Source organism: Anoplophora glabripennis, unplaced genomic scaffold (assembly GCF_000390285.2).
Source record: "Anoplophora glabripennis isolate ALB-LARVAE unplaced genomic scaffold, Agla_2.0 scaffold562, whole genome shotgun sequence".
In the NCBI taxonomy this organism is placed as follows: Eukaryota; Metazoa; Arthropoda; class Insecta; order Coleoptera; family Cerambycidae; genus Anoplophora; species Anoplophora glabripennis.
Genome location: NW_019416696.1, coordinates 90,231 through 104,403, shown reverse-complemented (window position 1 = coordinate 104,403; position 14,173 = coordinate 90,231). Strand labels below are relative to the sequence as shown.

General features: G+C 30.0%; 1 protein-coding gene across 3 annotated transcripts; it reads left to right on the top strand.

Moving 5' to 3' along the window:
* The first annotated feature begins 6,341 nt into the window (after positions 1 to 6,341).
* On the top strand, positions 6,342 to 11,410 carry LOC108910563 (AP-3 complex subunit sigma-2). Of its 3 annotated transcripts, XM_018715205.1 has the most exons (5): positions 6,342 to 6,550; positions 6,598 to 6,689; positions 6,748 to 7,039; positions 7,146 to 7,207; positions 10,433 to 10,527. In XM_018715205.1, the coding sequence occupies exons 1-5, from the start codon at positions 6,482 to 6,484 to the stop codon at positions 10,440 to 10,442; spliced, it is 525 nt and encodes a 174-aa protein (XP_018570721.1). In that variant the 5' UTR covers positions 6,342 to 6,481; the 3' UTR covers positions 10,443 to 10,527. The 3 variants fall into 3 exon arrangements, with proteins under 3 accessions (XP_018570721.1, XP_018570722.1, XP_018570720.1); XM_018715206.1 differs by lacking the exon at positions 7,146 to 7,207 and having other exon boundaries at positions 6,342 to 6,543; positions 10,433 to 11,410; XM_018715204.1 differs by lacking the exon at positions 7,146 to 7,207 and having other exon boundaries at positions 10,433 to 11,410.
* The last annotated feature ends 2,763 nt before the right edge of the window (positions 11,411 to 14,173 follow it).

Below are 14,173 nucleotides of genomic sequence, written 5' to 3'. Positions count from 1 at the left end.
TAAGTGAATTTCAGGTTTGGCTTACAAAGTAGCTGTGAGGACGTGGTGATTTATCCGAAGTGCGAAGGAGAGTTTGTCGCTCGTTTGACCCCCGGTTTGATCTGGATCGTTTTGGGATTTGCTGGTTCAAAAAACGTGTCGAATCATAAAAAATGATAATATTAAATAGATTAAAACTTTTTTTTTTAAACTGAACAATTCTCCACAAGTCGTGCTAGTGTCGAGTGACAAGGTTACGAAACATTTAATTTCGAGTTATAAACACTATTTTTTCTACTGATACGAAGATATAATTATATTTATGTCGAGGGGCGATCCGCTAAGGAAAAAACGTACGAAGATTACAAAATTTCTGAAATCTCTTGTAATGTATCTGCAGATTTCAATATCAATTAAAAAAAGATTACAAATTTCATATAAAAAATCAAGATTACAATATCCTTCAACAGATTACAAAACATTTCAGGAGATTTCAGAGTTATTTTAGTAGATTTCAATGATTATTTAAGATTTCAATAGGATTATTCGAAATTAAAAGAAGATTTCAAAATTTCTTAATAATATTTCAAGGAATACGGGAAGATTACAATAAGTTTTGAATGTCCATTTGAACAAAAATAATTGAATTAACTTCAACTGTCATTCATTTCATTCATTAACAGTAGTGCTTTGATTAAGAATTTCCAGTATCATTTTTACGCAAAAATTGTAACATTCTGATTAAGTTTTTGTTCGAATGAACGTTAAAAACTTTTTGTCATGACAAAAATGATAACGCCATTTTGAAAGTAGGTAAGTATATATTTTTATTGAAAGATAAAAATATAATAATCCAATAAACTAATAAAAATAAAAAAATAGAAGTAACATAAAATAAACATTTTCCCAAAAAATAAATAATAAGAAATATTTTAAGCTTTTATTAACACTTGTATTTAATACTTTACCTGTATACAGTGTATTTAAAAAAGACGCGGCAATATTTAAGGGGGCGATTGCCCAGATCATTTTATAAAAAAAAGTTCCTATAAACATACGTCCGCAAACGCTTCGTTACCGATCTACAGAATGTTGAAATTTCATTAAAAAAACAGTAAAAATTAAATTTCTCCAAAACCTCTTGATATTATAATGAAATTTTAGGCCTGTCAATAGCTATGGCAGACGCGTACTTTGCAATACAAAACGATTTTTTAGTCTTACCAGTGACTAGCTATTTTTAATGAAAAAAATAGGACCCCGCTGGTTTTTCTAAAAATATAATTTTTTAATTCCTTGTTCAATTATGAAGAAGAAAGCTTTCCTCAGATTATACGCACCGTACGTCACACCGTTATTGAGTAAAAAAATAAAAAACATTTTATTGCGCACCTAAACCCAATGTTGTTTTAATTGAGAAATTTAAATTATTGAACAAAGAAATTCAAATTATCAAATTTGATTGATTTTTGAAATGTGGTACATACTGTTGTTTGTAGTAGGTAATAATAAGGGGCTGCGTTTTAGAGAAATTTAATTTTTACTGTTTTTTAATGAAATTTCACATTCTGTAGATCGGTAACGAAGCGTTTGCGGACCTATGTTTATAGGACTTTTTTTATAAACTGACCTGAGCAATCACTCCCTTAAATATTGCCGCGTCTTTTTTAAACACACTGTATACAAGTAAAGTATTAAATGCAAGTATTAATAAAAGCTTAATATATTTTTTATTTATTAGTTTTTGGGAAAATACTTACCTACTTTCAAAATAGCATTATCATTTTTGTCATGACAAAATGTTTTTAACGTTCATTCGAACAAAAAACTTAATCAGAATGTTACAATTTTTGCCCAAAAAATGCCTGATACTGGAAATTCTTAATCAAAGTACTACTGTTAATGAATGAAATGAATGACATTTGAAGTTAATTCAATTATTTTTGTTCAAATGGACATTCAAAACTTATTGTAATCTTCCCGTATTCCTTGAAACCTTATTAAGAAATTTTGAAATCTTCTTTTAATTTCTAATAATCCTATTGAAATCTTAAATAATCATTGAAATCTACTAAAATAACTGAAATCTCCTGAAATGTTTTGTAATCTGTTGAAAGATATTGTAATATTGTTTATTTATATGAAATTTGTAATCTTTTTTGAATTGATATTGAAATCTTAGATACATTACAAGATATTTCAGAAATTTTGTAATCTTCGTATGTTTTTTCCTTAGCGGATTGCCCTTCGGAACACACCAATCACACTATATAGGTTTCTGTCTAGGTTTTTGTGGCATCCTTTGGAAATTGAGGTAGGGGGGGCGTTGTATAACGACTACATCGACGAAATTGGTTAGCTGATTACACAGATTACAGCGAGGATTACAGATAAGATTACATAGATTACAGATAGATTACATAGATTACAGATAAAATTACGTAGATTACAGATAAAATTTCATAGATTTCAATTTTAAAGAGATTCTTAGATGATTACAAAATTTCAAAAAGATAAATATTAAAACGTCTTAATTACACGGAGATTGCAAAGATTTCAGAAACGATTACATAAGATTCCAGGGCAAACGTACGAAGATTACATCAGCGGATCGCCCCTCGATTTATGTTCAGTTTATATACCTATAATATATTATTAACTATTTTTTTAGTCCTTTCTGATAGCAACATATGCATTATACTCAAAATAGCCATTGTCGCATAGAGGATGGTATTTGTCAAGTAAAATATTTAATTTTTTTAATATTTTTAAGTATACAGGATGACTAACAAACGGTGTCCAAAAATGAAACCTTGTATTCTTTGGTGGTTATATGAAAGATTCTACTTAAAATTCACCAAAGAATACAAAGTTTCATTCGAGGTTTCATTTTTGGTCACCGTTTGTGAATCGCCCAGTATACATATGTACAAAACATGTTCTGTTAAAATTACCTAAAGGTATTGATAAGAAAGTTCCTCTGAAAGTCTTTTTTCAGAAGTTTCATGAAATTCCCTAAAATAGATACACAATGTTGTCTTTCAAAAATACAGTTTTTATGTACCCCCATCTCTTTCACATTGAATAGTTTGTGCGTGATTTTTTTTGTGTAGAACTACAATCTTCGCACCATTCTTGTAGAATATATCTTTTTGTATTTATTTACATGCAAATACAGTATGTACTTTATTTATCAACTTAAAAAGAGATAAAAAATTAAAAATGACAATTTGTAAAAATATGTGAAAATTGTATGTAGCTGTAATAAACTCGTTCTATAAGAATTTGGAACAAAAAATATCCGATGACGTCATCATGCGCAAACAATTGAACGCAGGCAGGCAGAAATAAGTGTCCTATTTGAAAAAAAAAATCAGGACTTTAGGTTTGTTAAATTTGCTAGAACTTTTTTTTAAAAAAAACTGCACATTCACCATCTTATGAATGTTTTGGGAGATATTAGAGCCTTATCAAAGATTAAAAATAATACCTAATGGTCCTTCCGATTAATCAAGAAATTCTAAGCAATTGTAAAAGTAATAAATGCTCAGATACTTAAATGTGTGAAAAAAAATATTTAGGTTCCATTTTCCATTCGTGTTATATATTAATTTTTAATCTGTATTATTATATAGCTTGACCAAATTCATCTCGACCGTTTCGATCCAGTTGCGCACTGGCCTGGCATTGTTACCAGATTAGCACCGGAGCTCACCCTCTGTTTGAACCTAACGACCCACTATTAAGATCCTCCTGTCTTTGTTTCTCCTTCTAGGAAGTCTCATTTTCGAACTTCTTTTGCTCTGCGCACCATCTGGCGAACAAAATAAGTTGGGTCAAGCTCTACCTAGTTCTTATGTAATTGGGTACTAGCCAGTCTTGGCAAATTTTTTCCAAAAAAATTTAAAATCAAGTTTTTTTTAATCTGGTGCATAATTTTGCACTAAATTAATAGTAAAAATACTTATTAGTATACCGATTGTTAAAATATATTTTGTGTTAAATTTGGTTTTGAAGTTGTAGAAGTACCTACCAAATTACATTTTCAATAAATAATTTAACGATTATTGTCATATCTATATTTATCTAAATGCGACTAAATCTGACCCAAAAAATATACACAGCCGTGGGTTATTTAGGTATACCTACGTTAGGTACTACCCTTATGACATCTCAAGAGCCCTTTAGTTTGCAACACTAACGCAACAAAAAACTATCAATTTTTGGTTTCGAACTTCATCAACACAATAAATACACAAGGTATTAATAAATCGTGGTAAGTATAAATAGTGACATTCCTCTTGGTCTAGTAACAAAATAATTAAAATGCAATTGTATAACATCACATATAATTTTTTGGCATCAAAAATGGTTGGTTAAGTAAAGATAAACGAAAATACTATTTAAGTAATACAAAAATGAGTTATTGGTAGGTAGGTACCTACTTGATTATTAATTTTTGGAGAATATGTTTCTCTAAATATGTATAGTGCCAACAAAAACAAAAACCTCAATTACTTTCATTTACGCATCATATACCTATGCGATGTAATGTAAGTCTTATTCAAATATATTCAATATTACTTACTCAAGCCTCAAGCTTATACACTAAATTACTTTTTACTTAAAAGAATTTGTTCCATTACCTGGCGAAATTTGGCTAAATCTGTATCACCCTGTATATGCCTATTTAATTATTGTATAATTACAATCTATTGTTTAAAATTAACAGTAATGGTCATTAAATATCATACTTTCTGCACAAATTCATTAAATTACTGTGTACTATTACACTTAACAAACAAAATTACTTAGGTATTACTTTGTATCTAATTGTAAGTGTAAGTATATAATTAAAATGTTAAACATTTAATCACAAACCTTAAAATTAAAATCAAAATTATACTGATATTAAAAAAAATATTATTAAAAATAAAAAACAAATATTATGTTTATCTGGAAGAACCGATATTTATCGATAATTGTAACGAAACTCGAATCCACGAATCGTACGAATGTGTTATATAATTCGTCCTCTAAAAAATTATTCATTTCCTACGTTCCTACCATATCGTAGCTACTTATCATAACAGTTAAGTATTTGTCAATAAACGGTTCGTACCTGGTACATTTTTATCGGTGCGTTATTTAACGTCCAGGATTTCTTAGAATATCGAATAATTTTACGATAAATGTTGCAAAAACTTTGCGACTTACTTACTGATTATTAGTAAAACATACAAATATTTCAATAGTCCCTCTAATGGAACTAAAAGTAGAATTGGACAAATGCAATTACTTAAATGAAACTATATCTAAAATTAATCAACAATAAATTAGATAGCAAGGATTTCATAATTTTTATCACAAATGGCAAACACTTATATTTGAATGTATACATAAGTTGGTGATATTGGCAGACTGATTGGCTGTAACAATTTAAAACTTGTGTGTATATTTATCAATCTCGAAAGTACACAAGTAGCACATAATATTTGTATTAAAAATGCATGAACATAAAGACTGTTTAAATCTATGAAAGCTCCAAAAGAACAACAATTAAAAAACTCGTAAAAATGATGAGGTTTAGAACATAAACAAAACGATTTATTTAGGATTTATGTAAAATTCTAACTAAACAAACGTTTGTCTACATAAAAATTAAAACTTTTAAACAAGAAGGGAATAATTTCATACATAAAATGTGAAAGAAATAGTATCAAACAATAGAAATTAATGTTTTAAAAACCATTCTGTTACCTTGTGTGGATGTCAAAACAGAAGCTACCGCTGAAAATATCAAACTACATCTTAAAAAGTACACATTGTAATAGGTTCTAGACATTTTCAAAATCACTATTTAATAAAACCACTACTTTTTGTTACATAACACCCATTTTGATAATTATTATCACAACAACAACCGTTTCGTTCTCTCGCTATTGCACCTCTTGTCAAACTCGATCGTAACCAGACGACGCCATTTTGACTAATCGGCATTCCGAATTTTCAACTCATATGAAAACGAAAACAATAATGGAGTGGGAGGCCGATCAGTCACTTTCTACAAAATCTACAAATATGACCCTATTGCCATCTACCATTTTATTCGCCAATTTTAAGGAACTGGCTAAAGTAGCGGTATATTTGTTTTTATGGATTTACATCTTTGCAACAGATGCTACTATATTTCAAAGAACAAAATACTTTGCGAGCAGCGTGGAGTAGGACATTCACATACACATTCTATAACTCATTTTTATAAATATTTTTTGCTATAATTGAGTAACAACATTGTTAATATAACTCTGTACTTTACCCACTTCCACTGCCTATGTCAATAACCTAGAAAAAAGTGTCAAATGCTCAAATGTCATGTCACTTATTTTCAATAAAATTTGGTTTCATTAAGTTACGGTCTAGAAAAATGGAATAAAATATAAATTATTTAAATATTGTGTAGTATTTTGGTAGTGCAATTGTTATACACTAGTTTTTAAACATGATTAAAGCTATTCTTGTATTTAATAACCATGGCAAACCTAGGTTATCAAAATTCTATCAGTACTTTGTAAGTAGAAATTTTTATATATACAGAAATTAATTTATTATTTTTAGCCAGAAGATATGCAGCAACAAATCATCAAAGAAACTTTTCAATTAGTGTCGAAAAGAGATGATAATGTTTGCAATTTTTTGGAAGGTGGCAGGTATTTATATAGATTATATCTACACCTTTGTTTTCCAACTTATGTTTTTTTATTTCAGTTTGATTGGAGGCAGTGATTATAAACTAATATATCGTCACTATGCAACCCTATACTTTGTTTTTTGTGTGGATTCTTCAGAAAGTGAATTGGGGATATTAGATTTAATTCAGGTTTTCGTCGAAACTTTGGATAAATGTTTTGAAAATGTCTGTGAGCTTGATTTAATTTTTCACGTAGATAAAGTGCATTACATTCTTAATGAACTTGTTATGGGCGGTATGGTTTTAGAGACCAACATGACTGAAATTTTGACTAGAATAGAAGATCAAAATAAATTAGAGAAACAGGAGGTAAGTAACTGCAATTATTATAAGTTAGCTGCATGCTTCATTTGAATCTCGTATAATTTTTTATTTGCCACGTTGTTTGAATTTTTTTTATATTTAATTTTTGTAGCTTTGGACTAGCCTCGATAAAGTAGAGTCAGGCTTACAATTAATCTATTCCAGTCATTTTCAGTAAGTTCTTTAAATGTTCAGGGAGAATATATATATAATTGTCTAAAAATTGTAATCTGCTTATCTGCTTATTTAGATCTGTAGTACAGAATTATAACCATTTGAAGTCTGTGCTGCTAATCATCCTGACAATAAGAGAGTTGCCTTAGAAAAAATGTATGAAGTGTAAATTTTGCTTTTTTTTATTATCTTGAGTATGTCATACATAATTGGGTAGTAGTATGTATAAATTATAAAATCTTTGTTATTTTAATTTGTAAATAAAGAAGATATCCTTTGAGGGCTTTGTCGAGGAATAAGCCACTATTAAAATTTGTACACTGAACTTTTAAAAGTATACTTTTTCTAGTAGGAACATCCATCATATTCGTAAGAAATTCCCTGAATCTTTTAATATACTATATTCTTCCTGACCGATTTCTTGACCTCTTCTGCTTCACTGATATCATGTACTTACCATACCATACAACCTATCGGGTTGTCAAGTTGCAAATGTGTCTATTGATTGTAAGTTGCAAATGTGTCTATTGATTGTATAATTAATTATATTGGATGCTTATTTTAGAGAGTCTTCAGACTGTTATTAATAGTGATAACTGATTTACAATTAGCGTTGTCCTGTTGAAAAATTACTTTATCATGTCTTTGCTCTAATTGCAGCTATTTATCCTACAATGTATGGCTCAAACGCATGATTTGTGTTCGGTAGCATTCACCAATGATGGTTTCATTCGGTTGAAGCAGTTTATAGTACCAAGCTGGTCCCACCAAATAAAAAGCATGAGCGAACCAGCCTTGCCGTTAATGTTGATGCATTGCCAGGCAAACACCACCATTTTCTATGCTTAAGATTATCATAACGTATCCATTTTTCATCGCCAGTTACGATACGATGCAAAGAATTTTTTCTTTTTTGCCGTTGAAGCAATTGGTCACACGGGAAAAATTGCCACACAATATCTCTCGGCTTCAATTCGTATGGTCTTGCTTTTGAATTGTACCGAGTGTATTTAAACATTTGGAAACTGTTGTGTTATCAACATTCAGCAAATTCATCTTGCGTTTGACATTAATCTTGGCCAAGTAATGCTTCCAATTCCCCATCTCCAAACTTTTTCGGTTGATCAGGGTATTCTTTGTCTTACTGTATCGAAAGCATCACTTCTAAAACATCAAAACCAATACTTACATGTTTTTTTCAATGGAATATAAGTTTTCAACAGCACTCTATGACTTTCAGCAGCATTTTTCTTTGAATTAAACCAGAAAAGTAAAACTTCCCGCAAATGGTGTTTTATTGGCTCATAATTCGTCATCTTCAGAGCTAAGAAAAAATGTGTAATTTACACTTCAGTAAAATGATGCATAATAAAAAGTAAAGCTTAATCATTTACTTTTACATGCATAGTTACAAATATATCCAAAGCGATATGGCATAAGTAAATCCCTCAAAATTAATTCACAATCCTAGTAAGTATTTAAAGTATTCCTTACTCTGTGCGATGTGGTTGGAGGGCATTTTGTTTTGTTTAAAGCTTGTCTCGTCTTCATATTTTTCTTCTACCTCGTGTCTTTTTAAAAATATTCAGATTAAGAATCTTGAGTAAACTATTCTAGAATATGTTGCCAAATTGAAACAGGAGATAAAATTGTTCATTTTAAGCCTAAACGTGTCTGTAAGAGCATTTCTGATAAGAAAAAAAGATTCTTGTTTGATACTGATATCCTGCAGTAAGTGTAGGTATTTGTTATTGCACATTAAAGAAATTATCTTTGAAAATCAAGTGCCATCGATTGCTTTAAAGTTTTGCTGATACATTGTACCAATTAATAAAAAGGAATAAGTTGATAATATTGTTGCTAAAATCCGTTGTTTCCTAAATAAGGGTTTGCTTTTTTTTCTCTTGGATTGTAAACAGTGACCCATTGATCTGATTTTAAAAAGTTTTAGCTTCACTTTTGTTTTTAATTTTATTGGTATCAGTAAAAATTAAGAGCAACCCGTGGCAACTTTTGATTTTCCCAATCTAATTTCTTAAAAATTTATAGCCAATTTTCTATAAAACGTGCACATTTTCAATATTAGGCAAAGGTAGGTACCTACCTATTTTCGTACCATTTCAGGTAAAATATACAGCGTGTTCCTAAATAAGTGTCGCAACGGAAAACTGTAAATTCCTCTTGAAAAGAGAAACAATTTTTTCCTCTTCCATTTTTCTCTCCAGGCTTTTGTTTTCGAGATATACAGTGACAAAACTTTTTTTCAGATTTTTGCCAATATCTTAGAAACCGCTTGAACTACAGGACTGAGCTTTTGTACACACATTACCACTATTAATAGCTACTTGTTGCAAATGCTGTTAAATTTCGTTGAAATTTTTAATTATTACTACCCATCTTTTAAATTACAAAAGATTTTCGAAATGTTAGCAAAATGTTTGTTTTTGTTCATAAAAAGTCATTTTTCTTGAAAACGGTTGACTTTACAGCAATGAACCAAGAGAACTCTTTTTCTGTAAAATTCATTGGCACTTCAGAATTTGCGGTCAAATGTTATTTTTTCCAGTGGCGTAAAAGTTAGGGGGGAAAAACCCTTACGATACCTTAAAATCTCCACCACTGGCACGTTGAATGAATTCGAGAAGGGTGTGAAAAAGTAGCTATTAATAGTGGTAATCCGTATACAAAAACTCAGTCCAGTAGTTCAAACGGTTTCTAAGATATTGGCAAAAAATTTAAAAAAAAATTAAAGTTTTGACACTGTATCTCGAAAACGAAAGCCCGGAGAAAAAAATGGAAGAGGAAAAGAATGTTTCTTTTATCAAGAGGAATTTACAGTTTTCCGTTGCGACACTTATTTAGGAACACCCTGTATAGTAATTTTTATGAGGAAGAATAACTTGATTATCCACTTCTCTTATTATTCTCTTATTATCTCCATGCAATTATTGTAGTCTACCTAAAGACTACTCTCATTTAAGAAAGTATGATTTTTAGCAACATAATTTTATGACTATCTTTTCTACTAAACATTTTTGGACTTATATTCATAGGAAATTTTTATGTTAAATGACATGTTCGAAGATATTTTCTACCTCCTGTTTCAGTTTGAATACATATTTTAGAATAGTTCTGTTTTTCACAGTTATACTTTTATATTTCTTTAACGACACTTCAGGAATGAAATATTTATAAAGATTTAGTAGATGACACAATTTTTTTTAGGCTGGAATAGCCGCAGCACCAGCACGAGCTGTGTCGGCTGTGAAGAACATGAACATTCCACAACAGATCAAAGACATAAAATTGCCTGACCTCCCGCAAGCAATAAAGGACCTCAAGTTCTGACCTCAAGTAGCCAATCAGTTTCAGAACATTGACATTTCCCACCTCCACTTGCCTGGCGATTCAAAGTCTTTGTTAGAAGAACCGTCATCGGCAAAGTATACTTGATATTTCCCCATCAAACGGAAATAGCAAAGTGTTAACTAAATTTTATTCTTTATTTCTACAAGGTAGAAATATTGACTATTAATAATATTGGTGATTAATTGTTATCGTTCGATTGTATATAAATGTGTCGGTATTGTTTTAGGGGAAGCTCCATGGATTGCGTAATTTTACAGAGTTGTAACTTAAACTGTTAAAAAACTTTTGTTTCAATGTTTTTAAAATTCTAACATGGGGATGGATTGTTCTAGGTGCACAGATTTCAGATATAGTTCATTAAAAAGCAGAGGCGGGATGCATCGAATACTAAGCAATTAGTTTTGTGAATCAACAACAGCTATTATATTATATGTTGCTAATTCACAGATATTCTTTCCTTGATATTCAGGGAATACTACATGTTTGGTGTCGGTTTTACAATGCTTTGACAAACACGCAACAAATATGTTGATTCCTTTATTACAATTCAGACACATTTTATTATATAATTTCCTGTTTTGCATATCAAAAAAACTGAATCGGTTCTTTTAGATATTTTTTATGATTTTGAATGAATGCAGTAAACAATTTCTTATTTCATAAAATAACACAATTATTGTAAAAATTAAATAATTGAACAATGAAGTTGAACATAATTACAGTGGCGGACTCGAGTGGACTAAATTTTATAAACTGCTGGTGACAGATTTTTTTTGTACCTATTTAGATAAGCTACTCATAAATTAATTGTGCATAATATATTGTATAAATATTTTTCTCCACCTTATTTGATAGAAAATATTCCTGTTTCTTTTTTAAATAAATGTAATATTTATTATGTAATAACAATTATTTCAAATAATTAAAAAAAAAATTCTAGCTATTCTGCATACTTTTTTTGTACATGTATCTAGTGGTGGCTCTTGACTGCCATACCAGGGAGGGCAGAAAAATTTAGGTACAAAGTATTGAAAATAAAATATAATTAGGTAGTTTTATTTTAAATGTTATTGAAATATAGGAAAAATGTGCTCAAATTTATTTTTTATAGTGAAAGTCCATTCCACGGCTTTTGTGCAAAACAAACTTCAATTACTTTTTGTTAAAATTTGGTGTTGTTAGTCTGTTTTTACAATCTAATTTAAACCTTTACAATCTTTTCAAAAACACAAGAAACAATACGTAGGTAACAAAATTTTACACTACACTTAAATGAATTATGTTTAATAAAAAAAAAAAAGCGGTGAATAGCTATTATTTGGTTACGGGCGACCTAAACAGAGCCCAAACTGCATAGTAAATAAGCGCTACTCCCATTCTGTCTCACTATTGCACGACGATAACCATGACTACCGCTGTAAGCACTACAGATTTAGGAGCGGTCCACGAGCAGGCTACATATTCAGTGTTTTTCAAATTAATTTTGCAAGTTGTGTTAAATTGACTGCACATTACAAATTAAATGTTGCAAAATATCCAATAAATAGAGAAAAAGAAAACAAAACTATCTCACTGGGGTTGTTTGCCATTTAACACTCCCGCTGCCAATAACTTTGAAATGAAGAAATTTATTTTAGTTTCCAAAACTGGGGTTAGGTCCCTCGAATAGCTTCAAATTGCAGTTAGAATTGTTAGTTCAAATCTTTCTCTATAAATGGTGTGTCGATTCTAAAAATTTTTTTGATCCCTGGAATGTGGAAATGCAGTCCATCTGAAAGATCGTTAAATTTTGAGTAATTTTTGTAATATAAAGTTTTTCCCTATATTTACTTGTTTTCGATATATGCCGACTTCAATATGCAATGTGTGATGTAACAGGAAAATCTATTATTTTATTTACATCACACGGAGACAAAATATTCTTTTAAAATATTGTTATAATGGCTTTATTCACATCACATACTAACTCACAAACAATAAATTATAAAAAAACGAATGATCAACTACAGAAAACAAATTGTACAACGGTAAATCTTATAAGCGGCAAGAGACGAACCGTATTTTATCAAATATTAAAAAATGCAGTCATAGGTGGCTCATGTCATTTGTTTAAAATAAAACATGTATGACAGATATCAGTTTTCCAATACATAATTACAGTTTTATCAGCTTGCGTCTTTCAACATAACTATAGGTATTAGTTATAAAATTTACCATTGCACAATTTTTTTTTCTGTAGTTGATCATTTGCTTTTTAAAATTTATTGTTTGTTAATTAGTATGTAGTGCAAATAAAATTATAACAATATTTTAAAATAATATTTTGTCGGTGTGATTTAGATAAAATAATAGATTTTCTTGTTACAGCATACATTGCATATTGAAGTGGACATGTCTCGAAAACAATTAAATATTGGAAAAAAACTTTATATTAGAAAAATTACTCAAAATTTAAGGATCTTTCAGATGGACTGCATTTCCACGTTCCAGGGAACAAAAAATTTTTTAGTATCACCACACCATCTATACAGAAAGATTTGAACTAACAGTTCTAACTACAATTTGCTATTCGAGGGACCTAACCCCAGTTTTGGAAACTAAAATAAATTTCTTCATTTCAAAGTTATTGGCAGCGGGAGTGTTAAATGGCACACCCTGTATATCCATTTCATTATAGTCAGTTTACCGTAAAGAGTAAAGTAAAAAGTGAACAGGAACCTATTTATCACAATGTTGTGTCTTCTGTATGATCCACCATTATGGCCTTTAAAATGAAAATTCTCGTAACCCACGATGGTACAATTTTACACGAGAAACAAAAACTGAATTGTTTTCAAATAAACAAGTTTTTAGTAAAAAATCAAGTGCCTGTATATTAAATATACAGTCCTTGTACGATAATTGTTGAGATAGAATTCCAAGAAAAAAATAAGCCAATAAAGTTCTGTTATCAAAACTACTCCAACAATTTACCACGGCAGGGTCGTGTCTTGAAATTTTCTGCCAATGTCTTTTTACCTTGAGTGTCGATTCTCACCGACAATCAGCATGGATTTCGTGCAGGCAAATCTACGACTACAGCTGTACACTCATTATATGAGAAAATTTTAAACTTTTTGGAAAACGGCGAGTGTCCTGTTGGGATCTTTTGCGATCTCAGCAGGGCATTCGATTGTGTTAATCATGAAATTTTAATATCAAAATTAAATAACTACGGTATTCGAGGACCCGCATTAAATTGGATGGAAGCAATTTGTAAGCATAAATTATAATAATCTGAATGTTTGTGGTAAATATAACTCGGAATGCTCTTTGGTAACGTTGGGTGTACCACAGGGATCTGTTTTGGGCCCTGTGTTATTTTTACTATATACAAATGATATCGATACTCTCTCACCTAATACTCATTTTACCATGTACGCTGATGATACGTCTTTAGTAATATCTAATAAGTCAAATCGAACCTTAAAACTTGAATGTGATATTTTATTGAACAACTTAAGTAACTGGTTTGCCCAAAATTCATTACATTTTAATATTGATAAAACTCAAGCACTTCGATTCTGCACTACTCAAAATAGAAACTGTGAAACATTA

Bases quoted from the DNA above. Each gene is read 5' to 3' on its own strand.
- LOC108910563 (XM_018715204.1), top strand. From the start codon at position 6,482: ATGATTAAAGCTATTCTTGTATTTAATAACCATGGCAAACCTAGGTTA. The intron at 6,551-6,597 runs GTAAGTAGAAAT...TATTATTTTTAG, and splicing joins CAAAATTCTATCAGTACTTT to CCAGAAGATATGCAGCAACA. The intron at 6,690-6,747 runs GTATTTATATAG...TTTTTATTTCAG, and splicing joins AATTTTTTGGAAGGTGGCAG to TTTGATTGGAGGCAGTGATT.